Genomic DNA, 21,218 nt, shown 5'->3' on the forward strand with positions numbered 1-21,218 from the left:
GGATTCTTCAGCACCATCCATCCATATTAATTTAGCCTCCCTCTCCGTCTACTCCTCAACATCCTCCTACAGCATAGCGTCAATAATTCGTCACTCTCCAACAAGACTGTCTTGGTCTCGTCAACTTAGTTATAAGTATTAAGAAACCTCTTCCCCTAAATATCATAGATCGCTTTCTGGTAGTTTGGAGCCCACCTGGAGCTGTATGTCCATTCATCTTTACTTCCATTATAGAAAAGTTTAGATCCATTAAGAAAGTAAATACCATTAGGTATTATAGGGACAATCCCTAGCTTATGTGAGCAACTCTCTCAGAAAAAATTACTTAATAGTGGGACTTTTCACTCGTACAAATGAATTTAAATTTGATAGATTGATTGCACATAAATACAGATTTGAATAACAATAAACAGTAAATTAATTACAGTGTGCAACTAAACTATTTCGGTAATTCAGTAGAATAAGGAAGACAGCTGACAGGATGAATAGGTAAAAATTGGAAGGAAGAGAAAGAATAAATTGGGAGAGATTTTAGAAAGGAATAAATAAATAAAACGTGCCGCGACTAAAAAAGCGAGATCGGAATGTCAGATCGGATAAGAAGAAGAAAAAAAAGAAGAAAAAGGAGAAGTTACAATCAGATGAGGGAAGTGATCAGATCAACAAGGAACCGAAGTTCAGTCTGATAAAAATAAATGTTGACTTTTCGAGAATTCAAAGGAATCTGTATCTTCCGTTGCATGTAGCTGGTGCCGTTTTTAGTCATTTCATTATCTTTTTATTGTGATTTTCATCATGTGATTTTGCCAAAATTGCATAGAACGATGCAGTAGCCTACAGGTTACAAGGGTCCCATAAAATTACCTACAATAAATAAAATCCAACTATTTAAATCCATCTTATCTATTCATTTTCAAGATTAATCTATTAATATTCAATTCCCATTTATTGTCTTTTATTGTCCTCCATTGTTAATGAGGTTGTTTTGTGATTCGGAACTCATCTGAAATGTAGCTCCACTCATTCAAAATTCCAACCGAGGGTGCACAAGAGTTTTGAGAAACTTAACCTCATCATCATTTTCTCTAATTTTTACTGTTGATTAACTTGATACAACTGATAACTTCTACCAGTTTCAACAGTTACCATTGAATAAAACAATCGTATAAGTTTTCTCTGCTGTTTCTCTACTCAGTGACTTTTCATTATTGTCAATCATTTTTTAGGAGACGAAGAAGCCCTATCGCCGGGTGATGCAGTTAGTAGTAGAGCCCAGTACGTGTCTGCCAACTGTGTGGTATTCACTCACTACACGGGGGATGTTGCATCAGTAGTCGATGAACACTTCACCAGGGCACTCTCCTATAAAACACCCTCCTCACCTAACTCAGCCAAAGGTAAGACCAAACCACAATTTCTAGAGTTTTAAAAATGTATTCACATTAAATGTGTTTAATGTGAACTTCAATGTGCTTGATATGAACAAAGTGCTCAACAACTACCCACAATGACAAAATTATGAAAACAACTCATCATACAGATATTAAACTCTCAATGAGAAAATTTGTAATATTCATTACACATTTACACATGATCTACACAAAAATAAAATAAATTCATCATAGAATAAATTGAGCAATTCCAGAAAAATTTCTGAACATTTCAGTACACATGATCTCCAGACTATTTTTAGGGATTTACAGTTCCAGTGATCATATTTAGTCGAATTTGTTTAAACCGTATGCAGTTCGAACAGTCAAATCAGTTTTAAAACATGGGGGATCGATTGTGTGTTTTTGTAGGTCTTTGTAAAATCAATTTTCTTATTAGAAAACAATTTCTTATAAAACAAAATTATCTTATAAAGAATAATTTTATTACAAAAATCTTCAAGAGAGGAGATTTCGAGCTTAGAGTAAACCTTTGATTTCCCAACTCACTGGAGTTATAAACTGTGATTTATATTCTCATTTGAATATCTCACTGGTACTGATGAAGTTGGTAACCTTTACTGTTAAAACTTTTAACTTTTCAACTTTTATACTTATAGTTGAAGTACTTTACACTTCAACAATGTATAACATAATATTTAACTTCACTTAAATAACATTCCCATAATCATACAGTATCACATTCTACAGTTCCCTACTTCAACAACATATCTTATCATATAACTGTAAAATATCTATTCTTCAAAATGTCATAATATTATAATATTTCTATCAAGTAAGATTATTTTCAAAGTTTTTTTCATTTATCGCCGGATTATAATGTTGGAAGAATATGATCGACGTCATCGTAGAAGAATTTAATCATTTCAATTGAACCTTTATTACGATAACACTCCTACTGTTCATCCTATTACAGCCGGCGGTTCCCTCTCAACTAGTGCAAACAGCAATACAAACAAACCTTCCAGATGTGTTGTCAGACATAATAGACTAGCACAGCTTCCAAGTTTGGTTAGTTAATCACTCCATAACAGCAACTACCACAAAGAACTAGGGGAGAGAGAGTGCAACCGACAGAAATAGACGTAATAAATCTCGACTTTTTCAAACGATAGCATCACATTTCATCCGAACGAGTCGTTGTTTTTAATATCGGGGATTTATGGAAGCGCGTATCCATAAATTTCTCACCGTCGCTCTGTTTCGGAACTGTATTAATGGATGGAAATGGAGATGTATGGATGGCTAAACGGCGCGGGCCGCGTTCCCAGGTTGTAAATTTTGTCTCAGAGATTGGTGATTGTCGCTCACCAATCAAGGACGGTGAAGTTTCATGCAGTTTATGGAGTCTGATGGTTTATATTTATGATTAACCCATTAACCTGATTACGTTTATCTACGAGAACATGAAAGAAAATGCTTTTTCCAGTGATTGTGATTTTACTTCAATCAATTAAGGATGTATTTATGAAGAATTGTTGGATTGAAACTTAGCTGTATTTGGCTAACAACCAATCAGTACACGTTAAACCGTCGTTCCCGTCAGCTTAAAATCAGTTGCAACTGGCAGGTTGTCAGAGGTCTTGGATTTGATCAGGTGTCACCTAAAAACTCTGACACCACTTCTAAAAAGCTGATTAATCGATATTTTTTTCATCTTTCATCGTTCAAAATCTAGTACATGGCTCTGCTGAGCAATGTTTTAATGAAGCAATCTTTTAAATTCTAGCCTGAATAAAATTATGGTATGATGGAGAATGTACATAGCTTTGCAAACTGGAATGTACAAATGGGTTTCAATTCAAATTGTCATCATGATTTTTTATCTATTTCCCCAAAAATGTGTAATTTTCGAATCGTTAATTCGAGTTTTCATCCTGAAAATCTTTGTAATAATGATTCGAGTGACATTTCAAGTGATCTGAGTTCAAATGAACGTGATTTCTCATCGTAATAATGCTTGTTTTTACGATCAATGGTAGCGTGATTGTTTGAAATCCAACCACTGTAGCGAGGGAGGTGCTTCTCAGAACTCCATGAAATGGCGTTGGTAGTAAATTATAGGGTACGTCGACCAATAACTTCATAATGACAGGCTATAAAGGAGCTCAGGCTGTCGGTGAATGGCTGAAATGAGCTATGGACTGTGAGAGTCTATAAAAATAAAAAGTAGCCACCCATAATTGTCTCTCAAAACTTTTGTGGTGGGAGTAGTGATGCTGGGGCTCAGCAGAGTTGTGAGCCCTGTTTCCTCTATCATTACATTGATCATATGACTATCTTCTTAATTGATTTTCAATTTGAATATTTTTGCATTGATCAATCGATTGATTGACCTGAATGACTGGCACCAATCATATCTATTATATAAATTACTAATTATTGAATAATGTTTTTGAGGAACGTAACTTGGTTGACTCGGCAGTCGTTCTAAAGCCTGCATTCCATAAATTTTGTCTACTGGCCTATTCTTCTAAAAAAGCCTATTATTATAAAGCTTTGAATCTTTTTCTGGTTCAGTTAGCTGGGAAAATATACTCAGCGTCATCAATAGTTATGCTAAAACGAACTTTTCAACCAACTACATACATAATATTATTATTAACATCAGTAACTTTTTATCATCAAATGATAAGTTCTCTTCACCTATTAGGAAAATAATGAGATCAAATAATCATGCCATTTACTTTCAAGTAAACTTTTAAGTTTGGAGAAGTTGGATTGTGTACCTGAGGATGAAATTAGTCCTTTTTGAATAGAGAATGAATGAGATGAATTTATTCAATAATGATCGCCTATTATATCTCTAGTCTCTAGAGTTGTATTATAATTTCTTAATAAGTCTGGTTAAAAAAAAATTAAATCTTTATATTATGCTTCATAATTCTAGTTATAATAATAATAATAATAATTTGTATAGCTGAGCTGTTAACAAATAAAATGATTATTATTATTATGTGACGTTTTATTATCATAACAGGACAATGCACCGTACTATACAGACTTCCTTTGTCACTAATATACATAGATCATCCTGCTACAATATGATATCTATATTTGTAACGATTATTCATAACTAGTGACGACTGAGTTGGATGTGAGCCTTCAACACGCGATGCAATACCAAGAATAGAGGGTAGCTTTCACCCTAACCTAACCCCATTGCACAATTTTTCCATCACTTTTAATTTTAATTCCTTTTTTTGGGATAGTGTGCTCTCAATTCCATGCTGATAAGCTGCATTCAACTTGCTTTTGGTTATCTATTATGATACAAGAAAGAAACGTGACCAGTTGAGAGTAGCTGCGTTAATTAGAAAAAGTGGATGAGCGTGTGGGAAAACTTCATTAGGGGATCTTATTTTGTTGTTTTGTTATGATGAATTTTATTGTATTGCGTTATATCAATAAAATTGAGAAATTAAAAGAACTTTGGATGAACGCTTGGATGGGAATTCAAATTCCAATACAGTAATATTGTAAAGTCATCTACAAATTATCATCTTTACCCTACATCCTTTTAGAAAGTTATATTCATAAGTAGATATCAATGTTGAATTTATAAAAAACAATCCCAATCTCAATATAATGTGTACAGTACATTATATACTCTTTAATAATATAGATTGTAACATAGGAACAAACAATTAAACAGGTCCCATGAGAATCGTTGACGATTCAAGTTCTGTCTGTCTTTCTGTGCAATTCTTATTACTGTGGAACAGTGCCTTTCCAGGCTAATTTATAGGCAAGAAAATATTGAATCAAGAATGAATTGATTGTATCCATCTAAGCATTTTCCAAGAAATTTTGCGCCTGCGAACTACTAAATATTCTCTCGCCAAATACTACAATAAAATTGAATTGATAAAAATGATTTTACTGCATCTCAATAATGACAACCAACTCTTGACATGATTGGCAAAATGATGTACAGAGTCATGACATTACACTACTAATCATCACATCTTATAACAAACAAGTAAATTAATGTGAACATATCAACTAATTCATTGATCATACTAGAATAAGATAAACATTTTAATGCTGCCTAATTCAATTAGAAAGGCTAAAACACAGAAACTTGAATAATAAGTGCACAACTTGCTGATGAGAGGAATATCGGGATTGATTTCAATAATCTTTGATATTACAGAATATACTGAGAATAACCTGTTTTTTATCCTGCATGATTAGCCAAAGTATAAAAAACTTAGGGAATCTCACGAGTTTTAAACACAAGAATGTGGACCGATTTGATCTTTTCGTGAATAATATCCAGGTGTAAATAAGTCGGTTGATACCACACACAAATCTCGGATGTTACAGCGACAAAATGCATGTAAATTGTGAATGATTAATTGGATCATTTCAGTACACGATTTAGCTCTCAAAATGTTATGAGCAGCATCTATAGCGGTGCTTTGAAGGCTGAAATACGTCCGGTTGTTAATTGAAGGATGACTGCCGTCTTCAATAAATTTGAATCAACACAACTTAGTAGACGAATCACGTTTTTGGAAGGTTTCATTTTTGTTTGGGTTAGTTATGAATAACTCTCCCAATTTCGGTAAAATTTTGACTCCACTTGATATTATATGTAACGGTAAAAGAAAAGTAAGATATAATATTATAATATTATTCATCATCAAGAAGAATAAAATAAACTTCACAAAGGAACATATAAAAATGGGACACTATTATATCAAATCAATTTATTTTCACAAACAAGCTATGTAAACTTTCATAGATTCAATTGTTAATATAATACATTACGTTTTATATAAAATGATATATTGTTACATTAATGCTAGTCTATAGATTCCCCAAGGAGACTATACGTCTGTTAATGGGGATTTTGATAGGGCTTATATAAATATTTATAGGGATTTTATAGGGCTATTGATAAATATACTCTAGATAACCTTTTAAAATTGCACCATGGATTATTTGTTTCCCTGTTTTCCAACAAATATCCGTGAGAAGAACAAAAATTTGACGAACAATTCGTCATGACATTATCACTATTGAATGAAGGCATGATCTTTAATGAAGTTAAGGGCGTTCCTAATTTAAGTATTCAACAAATTTGACTTGACCCTAATCGCTAAGACCTTGTACAGTGGTCAAGGTTTGACTGAGGAAACTCCGATAAACAGCCGAAAAATTATCCCAACTCTCGCTTATAATGTACATAATGCACAGCTTTGATTGCGTGATTAACGCCCATTCAAAGTCACTAATACTCACTCAAACACACGAAAAACTAGAAAGGTTCACACGAATGTGATCTAGACTGAGATACATATAGAAAGAAGCAGAGAATACGAATGCAAACAAAGAAAATGAGTTTCGTTATTGCAATTGAGAGGATTAACGATTGATAGTTGAATTATATAAGTGAATATTGTACTCCATCCGAAATATTTTCATTCATGCTAGATTCAATTCAATTCTATAAATACTACAGAATATCACTCACTTTGGTTTTTGGTAAGCCTATAAGTAGACTATAAATAAGCCTAGTAATATTTATGTTCTAAATTTGTTAGAATTTAAAGATAAATCTTCAATATCATTGAACCAATGTGATCATTTCTAATGTGTCACTTGGAAATAACGTACAAAATAGTTCACTTTTGAAACGTTTTATTATTTTCATTCCAACATCACAGACTCAGCACGAGGACTCTTGGAAGTAGAGTTGATAGAAACTTGAACTAAAAATGTCAAACTAAACAAGAAGAAAAAGCTCGTATCGAAGCTATTGAAGTGTCTTATAAGTTGAAGCAACTCTGCTATTCAAAAACAAAGACTGAGCTGTTTTGTTTTTAACTCATCTAATACCTTAGCTGAAGCGAAAATGCCTCTTAGCATTATTCAAACTGCAACATATAATGGCCGAAAAAAGTAATGCCTAATGAGAGGAAGATGCTCCAAGTCTAATAGCCTAGTGAAGGTGCTCCTACAAGAACCGTTTTTTCTAATAAAGCAGGATGAGTAGTAAAGATTAGAGAAGAGAATTATAGCCTATAAAAAAGACACAGCGGCGAGAGAATCAACGGAGGGTGTTTTTATGCGGAAAAGTAGACTATACGTCTCCTTATCCCTAAAAGCATAATAGGTCCTCTAAGAAGGAAGATCGTATATATTTTACTCAAAGAGATGGAGTTTGCTACCTGTTAAACTTACTCATTATCAGGCCTAATTATTGGATTCTAATATTAGTGAAATTCGGTTATATTTGAAAAATGAAGTGCAGAGTATTACAGTATCCATTGATAATGGAATTTGAAATTTGCTTGGAAGAGAGAGTGGTTGTATTTGGAATTTGAAGTAAAAAAAAAAAAAATTAAACATTTGTATTCTATACTATGAGATACGTATTAGCGGCCTGAGTTGATTTCTGCTACTTAAATTATTATTGCAATCTCAGTTTAAATAGTGATGATTGTAGTTATTTCATACTGAAGTTATTCTATTAAACGCTTGTGAGGTTTGGGAATACTCAGACTTAACCGCAACGAACACACAAATTTCGCTGTTTAATTCATCAGCTGATTATATCTGTATTTGTACAGAGACAGTGAGATTCAGATAATAATCATAGCATCAGTTGATTAAAAGTCAATTGCGCGTGATTGTGACGCTTGAGTCTGTACGCAGCCTTAGAGGTAGTATTTGTTTCAAATCCATGGAGATGAGCTGAATTTTTGTTACTACAATCTCCAAATCATTTCAATACACTTCTCATGTCAATAAACGTTCATTTCATATCGTTGAACGTACGTTGATATTTCATATTTAAATCTATTCTGAAACAATGTCAATATAATTTTCGATATTTCCACTCACCCTCATATATGTCCACACAAAAAAGGTCGACCTACTTAACATTTCAGAAAATGAACCCTATTGTGCTACCTGGAGACCCTAGAAATCCTTTATTCAGTATCCAGTGTAGCCTCGATTGTTATATGTACACATTTTTTGGATATCATTCCTGGCAACCAGCTACCCTTGAAGTCTCCAGATGATACTCGTCCATAATAATTAGGAACACATTCCTAAATTTAAATACAGGAAAGTATAATTGATATTGGCTTCAACTAATTATTATTGAGTGCGTAGGAGCAATTAAATCGTGTCTGTTGATCTAATTTTTATCTGGAATGCATTGTGTTTTAGTCCAATTTAATTAGATCACACCAGATGCAATTCAAAAAGGTAGATGAATGAATTATGGATAGGGGATGTGATCTCACATTCTCTGATGTGATCTAGCATAATACGATAAAGGTATGTGGAAATGTAGGCGTTTGTAGTGCAGGATTACTGTTAGAACTTTGATAAAACTATGAGGAATTTATAAAAATTAGGAATTTCGTGGAGGGGGTGACAGATGTACATATTATCGTGGTTGAAGGAAAGGTCAAGGAACTTATATCGAGTGAGCTTCAGATCAAATCCATGTGAATTCATCACTCTATGAAATTTGATATGAGCACTTCATACTGTTTAATGTGTATTTGAGGTGCCTTCAAGGAAGGAAGGTCTGAATCTGAATTCACCTGAACCAAAAACTATATTTTTTATGAGGATCATTGTTTTATTTCCTTATGTATGGAACATTTCTTGATCTACATTTTTCACTTTTCAGAAGTGGCCTTCCAATAGTCGATGAATACCAAACTAGATACACTAGGTCCTACTGTTTACTTGAGTCCTGATGCGTTTCAAGGCACTGAGCTTTTCTTCAGCATACAGAGTACTGTACCTTCATTCAATATCATAGACGTTGTCTAACCAGAAATACTGTAGTGGTCAATGCGGGCGAATTGCACAATCCAATACCAGAGACAAAATAATAGTATTCGTTTCTCTATGCTAATACCATTCATAGACATACGCAAACTATTATAGAATGCTTTATATTATCTGTTATGATTAGTTATTATTTGTTCTTCTTTTATGTTGTGATACTTGAAGATCCATTTTCAGATCCATATTACACTTCTCTTTTTAGGACTACTGACACTTTTTAGGACTAAACACAATACAAATTATTATCAAGTACCCGTTATTCTATTATAAAACAAAGGTTGTGACGACTCGTTCCAGTGGCTACTTAAAAAAAAACTAATTCTTTAAATCATATTATGAAAATCAAGGCAGAGGCAGCAAACAATCTCGAAATATAATAGTTATCAACATTACCGCTAACTGATAACAATATCAAATTGAATCAGTCTCTTCCAGTAAACCAATTGAGTTCATACCTATTGCTTATTATATTATTTATTTATTCTATTAATTTGTGAAATATTATATTAAAATCACATCTATAGGTTAAGGGAATGTTGTGGTAAACCTAACCTAAAACGTTCGAACGCTTAGAACACCAATATAGAGTTGAGATCGTTCAGACCTGCTTATTGTATAATATAATGTGATGGCATGTTTATTGATAAATTATTATTTTTCGTTATTGTGTAGGAAAAAGGAATCTATAATAATAAGCTAATCAAAATTATTAGCACAATAAATGAGTTTATTTTTGAAAAACAAATTATAAAAAAATAGTATTCTGATGTACAATAATAGCAAAAAGTTACAAATAATCTTTGTATGTAAGTCTACATTGACAAACGGTAATATTTAATTTAATAGACTAATATTTATTGTTTGAATTATCAACAAATAAATATTAAATAGAAGCGATCTCGCTAGATTCATTCCTCTTTGCACGAACAACCAATCAGAGGATAAAGAAAAGGATACCAAAATTTGAATTGTTGAGATGCAACACAGAATCTCTGTTATTGTAATTTTATTTATTATTATTAATTCACCTACACTGTTGGAATTGAACTGTATTTTGAAATGATTGAATTATATTTATGTTTTAATGTATTTATTCGTCTTGTAAGACAGAGAATTGAATGTAAACAAAGGAACCATTTTTCATAAAAATATGACGTGAGCACTACGTCACTCAGCTGCAACCAATAGCAATCATCCTATGCAAATTAGAAACAAAGAGATTCCTAGAATTGTGAATTTAATTGGAGGAGAAGATTTAGGCTGTTGTAGCACTGACCTTGCCCTAGTCACACGTTTTGAGTAAACTTACATTCTTGTTGAAAAATTTTATGTAAATTATTTTTAACTGTTTATTTGTGAATTTAAATGTTAATTGTAAAGTTCCTTTTTGTGTTGTAGCACTGACCTTGCCCTAGTCACACGTTTTGAGTAAACTTACATTCTTGTTGAAAAATTTTATGTAAATTATTTTTAACTGTTTATTTGTGAATTTAAATGTTAATTGTAAAGTTCCTTTTTGTTTGTGGAGATAATAATTAACGTAAAATACCCGATTAAATCTACATGAATCGCAGAGTAATATACCAGCAACACGTTCTACTTGGAGGCCAGAAAATCCAGCACATGGCAGAAGAATAATTATTTGCGAACCAAGGAAAAAGGAAAACATAGTCGCGTGAGTGTTCTAGTAAATATATTGGGGCCCCATCTACGATTCATGAGTGATATAAATTCTAGTGAAAATTAATGGTCATGACCAGATTATAATCAGGGGAAATCCAACGTTAATCTACATTATAACAATCATCATTAAATTAGATTAATTTATAATAATCTGTCTATCGATCAAGCTATTCCAAAGCAGAACTCACAACCCTGAAATTATTATTTTAACATACAACTTCTTTCAATTTTTAAATCATTATTAAATTGTAATCTGTACATGTCTGGTATTATTAAACCAGAACACGTTATACTGATCATCATCATTCACTTTAAAAATTATTGTTTACTATCTGCTTATCTTGAAAATTGTCAATATATTGAAATAACTGAGCATATCTTCCAGTTCGTTTCTTTTCTGAAAACCTTGATATCATCTTTGACACGTTACCATTGGTATTGTGAAAGACCTCATATGGTCAGTGTAACAAGTCGGGAAATTAATTGAGTGGAAGGTTGTGGATGGTTGCTAATGTATCAGTGGATTACTGTGGGATTAATAAATATAATCCTGCTTACATTTGCTTTTACATTGGTCACTGTCGGCAGCTTAGCTTATAATTTCCAGACTAAATTAAACAGTGTATGCGGCATTTTGCAGGATTTAAGTCAATGTAATCCAACACTGATAGGATTAGATTCTGTACTCGAACCTCTTTTCGGAAATTATATTTATTTCATAAAGTATTCATCATCAATTCTGATAGCGGTAAGAGGCACAATCATACATGGATTTGTGATCTATATCTTTGTTCGGGTTGCATTGGCTCTTTATCAGAACAACAACCAGGTCTTAATTTTAAGATCGCTTTATTTAAGCTCAATATTACTGGAACACTCCAATCCTACATCTGGGATAAACTACAGATTCCTCAACCAATTAAATAAATTCTCAGGTCTGATATTGCATAGAGGGGCATATATTCATGTACCCGTAAAAGTGAGCACTTTCATAAGATTATCTATTTTTTGTGTGGTTCATGCCCTCCCTGGAGCTAGGTCCGCCACACATGACACTTCAACGTGGGATAGGATCACCACAAGGTTTATAAATCCTATTATAAAAAGCGAGGAATTTATGTATATATTCATATATTTGGTTATTTATATGGTTATATATGTCCAACGGATATCGAAAACGGCTCTTAACGATTTTCACGAAATTTGAAACATATTAGGATTATAAAAATTCTATTGCACTAGGTCTCATCCCTGGGAAAACTCGCTGAAGGTCATGAAAAGGATAATAATTATTATTCATCCTTGGAGAAACAGATGATGATTTCGTTGTCTGTCGATAACAGAACATGCGTGTGCCTGTGTGGGAGAGAGACAGAATTTATGGTCAGCTGTGTAATCAATCAGCTTATCTCACGAGAAATATTATCTAGAAATTTTAATCAACTTTATCAAAATAATCTGATTAGTTGACATGACATGGTATATCATTCTAAATTAGAGTATATCATGATTTTCAAAGTGAATCATTATTTTACAGTTTTAAGTGATTAGTGAGTGTTATTTTGTTATTCATTTGGTTTGTAAACAATCAAAATCAGAACTTTTATGTTTTCAAATGTTTGGACTGAAAATTGGACCTGAATTCAAGTGTATGGAACATAACTTAATTTTTTGACTATTTATAGAGTATGAATCGAAATTCTGGGAAGAAACAATTTTGGGCTTTGCCTGTTAGTCCTTCCCCAATCATTTTAAAGAATTGTGTCCTTTTTATCAATAAATAAATAACGAGGGAAGCTCGGTGCCCCGCTATTAAAGATTACTTGATAATAATTTTCATTGTGTTTTGAAGATCCATGTAAGCTGAAGATACGGCCAGTTCTTGAAACGCATCCGGACTTCACTAAACAGATTTTATTGACAAAATGTTTAACTTGAGATTAAAAATGTTAAAGGATTCTCTATGGAACTACACTATAAAAATGTATTACTTCAGTCTAGATGAATAAGATTATATTAGCCTATTTCAATCAGATATTCTAGTTTTTCGGAAGTGCTTGTGAAGACACAATTGAAAATAATAAAACTTATTCCTCTGGGCATGTTTGAAATCCATGGTTTTCAGCGTTTTCATCAATATACTCAAAATTATACGGTAGTCAAAAGTGTCTATATAGTTCTGTATTGACACGAGACCACCCGTTAGCTTTGTTCAGAGCTCAATCAACCCCTCTTGTTTGTGGTTGTAAAAACTCAACCAAAATAAAAAACAAACCTGTTAACGGCAGACGACCCTCATTAGGGGATGAAAAGCAAGGTGCCACCAGATCTAACCTTTTCTTGTTTGTTTCCTGAATCTCTAATTTCCAATTCAGACTACCCCTAACAGTGTACCGATTTACGCCGTCAAAATAAAGCCATAAAAACCTGATACATGCACCTGCTATTTAGGCTACTGGCTTAGTAAGAGTATGCTTTGTTCCATCATAATACTGTACTGCATGTAATAATATCGTGAGATTCACTTGAAACTGTTAGCAAAGCTGAATAGGCAGTTTTACCTGTAGGGATTCTACTTCGATACTGATTCCTCATTGTTATATATCAATGTATCAATGTTTGTATGTAACAATGAGTATAATTAATCTACTCCTCTGATTCATGAGTTGGAAAATTGCTCCCTGGTAGTTTGGAACCCAACTAAAACTGTCGGTCCACTCATTTCTCATTATTATCCGCCCCTTTACCCACGCACACGGCTAGAGCCATGTGGGCATCACGCTCAGCCAAAAAAATAAAATAAAAAATTGAAAAAGTCGTTTTTGGAATGTTCATTCACGTTCTGCTGCTTCACAGTTTCTTACCTTTGGATTTTCCTTGTCTCAAAAATTGTCAATATTGCGATGAATAATGATATATTACTTATGTACTGTTACAAATATTCACTTATTGAAATAATATCAAATACTTTAAATAATAGTTTCAGCCTATAATGGTAATGGAAAGTTACAGAGCTTAGATGGGAATTAAATTCTCTTTATTAATTCATACACAAAGAACAAAAATTATCTTTGTGTTATCAGTTTTGTTCTTGAATTGGAAATTCATTATGATAATTCTCTTAAATAATTCATACATTGATTGGAGCTCAATAGTAATAGAGACATAAAATTTGAATATCAGGTTGCAGGTCATATCAAGAATGTGATTAAATTCTCCATTCAACTATAATACCTTGTCTTAATAAATATTTCGCTATAAATACTCTTTATTACTGCGAGTCACGTGAGGTATAGAGCTATTTGAATTGCTGCTAGACCTGTGTATAGATGGAAACTAGAATAGTTTTTATTCGATAGGATTGAACCAATATTGTTGGTGTGGAGGGGAAGACTCACCCCTCCCCTCTTTGGAATCGGCACAAAGAAAGGAAACTTCACTTTTACTTGTAATCGGTGACGCTGTCTGGAGCCTGCAGGTGAAAAGTGAGTGATTATTTGTCGTACTTCCAAATGTTCATTGTTCTCATTATTTCAAATGTTTCAGTTGAGCTGAATCCTATTGGAGATGATATCCTGAATACACAACTGAGTTTAAATATATCAAATTTCAAAGTCATTATTTCAAGCCATGTGGCGAAGCATAATTTTGACGGGTTAGTTCCAACTTGTTACATTCAAACCATATACTGGAGATGAGTTTTAAAACGTACATCTCCCACTATTATCATAGTCAAAAAACAAGATTAGAGCAACAAATAATCAGAACAGAAAGAAATACAGATGAATAAGAATAATACAAATAAAAACAGATTGGGCAAGTCCGGTGAAAATGAAGCACCGAGCTAAGTTGGAGGACTTGAGGCGGCTTAGCCTTTTCAAGTTCAAAGCATGCGACACCGACTCCCTGAACTGTTGCAAGGTTGCAAGTCCACGAATCTTGTCGTCACATTCAGTCGATTATATTGTTCGTCCAGCTCATGTGTGAGTGTGTGAGTGTAACATATACATATAGATACGATACGACAGTTTCAGATACGTTCATATATAGATATGTGATGTGAATACAAAACGATGTATATAAAGTGCAGCATAGGAGAGTACAGAATCATCCTAATCGATCTTTTACTTCTTCGGTCTCTGTCTTTTGCCTTTTGCCACCTACTCTATCCTTCCTTCTCACTCGTTCTCCACCCTTTCGGCAAACTGTTTTTGTCTTCTTTTTCTTATTCTTTCTCCACCACCACCTTTATCTGCGAGTCGAGATCTGGAGTGATAAATTTCTTAACAGGCCAGTTTCCCACAGGTCCTTTAAAATGATTACACTTGCTTATCCTGGTCTGCTCTGCTCCTGTCTTTCTTCTAGTTTCTCTTTTCCTTTTTATTTTTCTTCCTCCTCCTCTTCTTCTTCTTCTTTTTCATATTCCTGTTCTTCTCCCAATCTCACTTCTTCTCTTCCTCCCTTTGCTTTCTCTTCTTTTTTCCATTTAGTCATTTTTTTCAATTTTCTCCACTTGATGCTACTTTATTGGTACAATTAGTGGACAATTCGTTTTTCACTTTCTCAGACTTATGATGCTATTTTTTGAGGGTGTAATTTCCACCTGAGGAGATTTGAGTTGAATCTCAGTATTTCTGGAGATTGAAGAATCTTCAAGTTCCAGATTTTCAAAATTCAAGTTGCAGATTAATCAATCCTAGCAGTAAGATCCTATTATCTCCAAAATCACGGACAGTTATTATTTATTACTTGTTTGTTGTTGAAAATCAATCCAGAACTCTATGTTAATCTACTTTTCATCATTTCTACTGAAGGTATTTTATCAGTAGAAATTCATTTCAATTCAATGTCAAGCACACATTAGCTTCCATGCAAGATTTGAACAGTATTAAAAGTTAATCCCTATTTCTAAGAATGAACAACCGAAGGTCCAAACTTCACCGTTTCATGTAAAAACATTACTGTTATGCCTCAATTTTCGCATACTTCATCACCCATCTTTGCTCCATATTATTGTAGAGCTCTCCAGTTCTCCAGTCTGTAGATTAATATGATTCATCATGGTATTCTATTTTTACTCTCAATTTTATTATTTTCAACGCTAGAATGTGAGTTGATTTGTGTTCGGTTAAACTCCTGAACAAAGGAATCTGAATGCACAAGCTAATGTGGGCATCATCCTCAGAACAAACATGGATCTTCGTTAGGTGTCATTTTGTAAGTGCGATATCTCAACCTTTTTGCTATTTTTCTTCATTTTATAAAATCATCAACACATTTTAAATAAAATTAACATATCACCATTCAAAATCCGTAACCTAACCTCCCTAACCATTCCTTCTACCTTTAAAATTTTATTGGAAATACCTTCTAGGTTATGTTCATGCACTAGACAAATTGAAATCTCGCAGTATTGAGGCATTTCCTCTTTGGTATGTGATAGAAATGAAACACTGCACAAACGATAATTTCATAATCAATTCATAAGCTTTATCACATGAATCCAATAAATTATCAAACTTCTCTCCAAATTACATTACTATTTAATCAAAATATTGGTTTTGATCACCCTGATTACAGAATAGAAAATTCTCTCATCAGTCGTCACCGTTCACTCACTATCACAAATCCTACTCTTTTTCATCGTACTACTGTTCTTCTTTCTCTTATTTCTATCCTTTTCTTCCAATCTTTAACCTTTACAGTTCTCTTGGATCTTGGACATCCTTCCTCTTTCTTTTTCTACTTCTTCCGATTCAAAAATCGTCCCCACTCCAAAACAGCCGACAATATAACCGTCGTTCAACAGAACTACAAAATAAAGCCAAAACCAAACTCGGGAAAAGCAAATAAAACAACGACTACGATCTTATCAGACGTCGGTGATCAAACCAACAACACAAGATTCAACACTAATTTTTAACCTTTAGTTGGGAGACTCATCCTTACACACACACACACACTCACACCCAAGTGTAATTCACTATATACATTGTGATATATAGTACATACTGTGATATATATTATCAAAGTGAGATAATCTTCTTCTTCCCTCATCCTATTGGTCTGTCATCAGATCATAAATAAATTTAAAAAGTTTCACTCCGCGTCTTATCAGTCACTAATCTTGTTTATAAATTTATAGAAACAGGCCGGCTATAAAGCTTCACTAGATTTGTGGATGTCAGTGGAAAGGGTTGTTACTAGATCTTAAAACGACGGACAAAAAATCCACAATTTTTCTCACGGTTAGTGTCTCTTGTGGGGTGATTGTATCGCTGCTATAAAAATCGCCATCTACATTGTTTTGAGAGAATTTTGAGGTAATTTTTGTGGGAAGGACACATTTCTGCCAAATTTCCAGTGATATCTGTTAGGTACAAGATTGAAGTCCTTTTCATCACGGAGAAAAGTGTTTTTCTCTGAGTTTTCGTTCATGTGTTATCATTCGACGACTACGGAAGAATACTTATGGGAGTGTTCACAACGTTCGCAGCCCACAAAAGTGTAAAAATTCCCATAAGAGCCCATAATATTCTTCCGTTGTCATAGACGTCGAATCATTACACATAGGGAATGTAAACCCACCTCAAGTTAAAAGACACGAGTTAATCAGGTAGTTGGAAACATGAACATTTTCAATTAATTTTATGACTCAAATTTTCACTTATAATGCTGAGTTGGTCTATCATAATCCTTCTAGCTCTATTTTTTTAAGAAAATGTGCAATTTGTGGCTGAGAGCTTAAAACACATGTTCCAGATGAATTGAATGACCTGGTGTTTCTAGAAAAATGACTGGAAAAATGACACAAATCGAATTCCTACGCAGCTTGGTCTTTGATCTTGATAATACGAGGCTCTGGATATGGGTGTTGGTGGTAGTGGAAATTGAAAATTTGAGATTGGATGGAATTATTATCAACGGCTACCAGCGACCATAATAATAGTTAAAGGATCCCCTTCTACTGACGAAAAACTATTTAAATCAAAATTTCAGTTGATTGGTTGTAAAAGGATTAATGTAATTATAATTAGTGAATACCGTAATAAATCTGCAGGAATAAATAATTTCAAACCTTGCTTTCTATAATGCATCGTTCAATTTCCATCAGGTGGTCGATCAAAGAAAGGAGTGTTGAAACTTCATTGTACAAGGATATCAATGGATAGGATTGTACAATAAAAATAGCAATGTGAAATAATGATAGGCATACTGAACAGAAGCCAGCAACTCACCGAGTAGGAAGTTATGAGGATAGCAATAAGAATCAAGAAACTTGTTCAACAAGTAAATAAAAATGATCAATTGGATAAGTAGCTGATCAATACTGAAACTTCCAATAAGCCTATCGACTAGTTATAAGTTACACAAAAGCTAGTTGAAGTTACATTGTCTTTCATGGAAGCTTCACAGGCATGCTAAACAACGGTTTATAATAAACCATTCGAATATGCTATAAATGGTTCACAGATATGGTTCATGATGGATTTTTCAATTCTCATTAGTTAAGCAGTATATCGTCTCATTTCTCAAAAATGCGGAAACAATGATCGGATTGATCACCAAATGTTGAACGTTATTTCGGCTCAATTCTCTCAGATGCAAAATAGCAATCGATTTGCTCATTAATCAGATTCATACCAAAATGGTCTAAACGCCAGTGTCATTGATAACTCTATCGATGTAAAACTTATTGGTTTCTCAGGGTTAGGATTCAACTAGAATCATTGCATACAGAATGTTCAATCTTGTTGAATTATTGCTCAATCAATGTTCAAGGATTAGGCTATTGTTGAAAAAGTTAATGTTTTAGATTATATTCGCCCCTTAGTAGCATCATCAAATCTACGGTTATTGGTTGTTAGATGTTTGTTGAAAAATATATTGTTATTTATTTATTTATTCATATGCAAATACAATTCAGGTAAAAACAACAGGCATTTGCCCAAAACTGTTTCAAACCTTAATTTAGAATACACAGTCTAAAGGTTATGCTACTTACGTAACTTAAATGATAATATTATTCGTACACAATTCTGAGTCCAAAAAATTTATCTACTACAATTTTGAATTTATCAGATTGATCAATTTCCAAATACAAATCTGAACAAAACTCTTCCTTCACAATTGCAAAAATATTGAAAGTTATACTTCCTTTACAATGATTTCTTTGCTCATGTCTTCTTCTTCTTCCTTCATTTTAGGCTCTTGCCTGTTCCGACTCACAACAGTATAATTGTATATCTATCTATTACAGTACGGTAATCTAAAACTAAAATAATTATTAAATCAGTTATTCATCTTTTATATTTTATAGCCATCTTTTCCTAGGTCTACCTATATCTCTTTTTCCTATAGGGTGGTAGTCAAGAATTTTCAAGGGTATCCTGTCTGTTGGCATTCTGTTGACATGCTTATGTCAAATCTATGAATCTCTGTTAAACTTGTTATTTTTTCTCAAATATTGTTCGAACTCTTCACAATATTATTTTCCACTTGTGACAAAAAGTAGAGTTTCTAATGAGTTTGTTTTCAATTTTTGTTGCAGAATCATCACCGATGACGTCACGTAACTTCCCGCCGTCGTTTTGGAACAGCAACTACCAGAGCACCAATCAGAGCTCAGCTAGCGACCTCTATGGTGATTCCGTGTACCATAATGTGGCCGGAGCTAGCACTGACCCCTGGCATCATCCTCATTACCAGTATTCACATCACAGGTGAGCTATTAAACAGAAAAGCTGACACAACAATCAGTGCAAAGTAGTTGAGTATTTTAGATTTCAAAGGTTTTGTCAAAAACTATCGGATAAACAAGAAACAATTCATAAAAAACTTTTAAGGATGAAATATTGAAATTGAATTCAATGGCTTTGAATAACAAATGACAGTAGATATTGGCGGGATAACTCATTAATATGACGAAAGACGTCTTGAATCAGTGGTTAATCACAATTGATTTCAATAATATTGACAAACGTACGTGTTTTTGACTATCTCAGCATCTTCTTCTGCTTGCAAGTAATATTCTTAGTGAATTTAATCCTAAAATATCCGAAATCACTAGACTGAATGAAATTGTCAACTTGAAATAATCCTCTGAGAAATGTTAACGCCACCCCAACCTCAACCCAATGGGATGAAAATTAATTAAATAACCGATTCAAACACAAGAATGTGCTGGATAACCGATATCAAACACAAGAATGTGCTAAGAGGTGAAAATATTTTGATTTGTCAACCGCTATTGACGACTAAAGACCATGTAAACGCAAGCATTCGTCCAAATTTTAATTTGAAAGAAAAATAAAACCAACCGCTCATCAGTAACCAGTTCCCTATCGAAGCGAGAGACCAATATTAGTTTTTTGTCAACTTAAGTAGAAGGAGAAAGAAGAATTATAAGCACAAGTCGACGTGCCGCCTCGGTTTTTTTAGATTTTTGAGAGAAAAAAGCTTATAAGGAAGCGACTCGGACCAGTTCTTTCACATGTTAAAAGTCGGTATCTTTCAGTGTTGATCCGTAGGAATAGATGTCCTTATAACCTACGACTATGGGAATAGCTATCTATCCGACTCCATTCCATATTTCTAAATAGTTATTGCTGTATATCTGTTGCAGCCCTTAATGTATATCTATTCATATTGAATGTTAGAATAGCACCGTACTCGTAGTCTATATCTATCTATAAATTCTTGATAATATACATAAGCCCTATTACATTCTCAGGTATAATGTTATAGTGGTGTGTCTATAGGAGAAGTCCCAATGCCACTCTATATAGATTATATTCGTGTGATTTTTCGTTTAGTAGACTAACATCGATCTCGTCCTGGGTTTTTTGTATTTCTCTAACGTTTTTTAATCACAAACGTTAAATTTTGATATCATTCGTATTGAAAGCCTGGTGAATTCTTGTCAAAATATAAAGCTGTTTAATCGCATATATTTCCTCAATGTATCAGGTTTTGGAAGCAATGATGAGTTATGAGCAAAAAATCTGATGGGTGTGAAACTGGTTTGAATCAATGAATGAATAATTATCACTTGCAGATTGCGAATGAATTTAACTGGTAATTCTGCATAGGAAGATCAAATTTGAATGAAAAGTAAGAATTTCTAACCTTTTAATATGAAACATTACACAATTATTTTATTATGAAGTTTGTGTGTGAATAGTTTGTTTTCAATTTTTGTTGCAGAATCATCACCGATGACGTCACGTAACTTCCCGCCGTCGTTTTGGAACAGCAACT

The 21,218-nt window shown here is 33.3% G+C and overlaps 1 protein-coding gene across 1 annotated transcript in view; it reads left to right on the top strand.

Moving 5' to 3' along the window:
* The window catches only part of LOC111051775 (protein vestigial), a 77,608-nt gene that overhangs the window by 39,641 nt on the left and 16,749 nt on the right, over positions 1-21,218 (top strand). Inside the window, exons 3-4 of the mRNA XM_039437965.1 lie at positions 1,227-1,397; positions 19,510-19,681. Coding sequence (XP_039293899.1) covers positions 1,227-1,397; positions 19,510-19,681 — 343 coding nt within the window. The remainder of the gene's footprint in view (positions 1-1,226; positions 1,398-19,509; positions 19,682-21,218) is intronic.

Source organism: Nilaparvata lugens, chromosome 11, assembly GCF_014356525.2.
Source record: "Nilaparvata lugens isolate BPH chromosome 11, ASM1435652v1, whole genome shotgun sequence".
In the NCBI taxonomy this organism is placed as follows: Eukaryota; Metazoa; Arthropoda; class Insecta; order Hemiptera; family Delphacidae; genus Nilaparvata; species Nilaparvata lugens.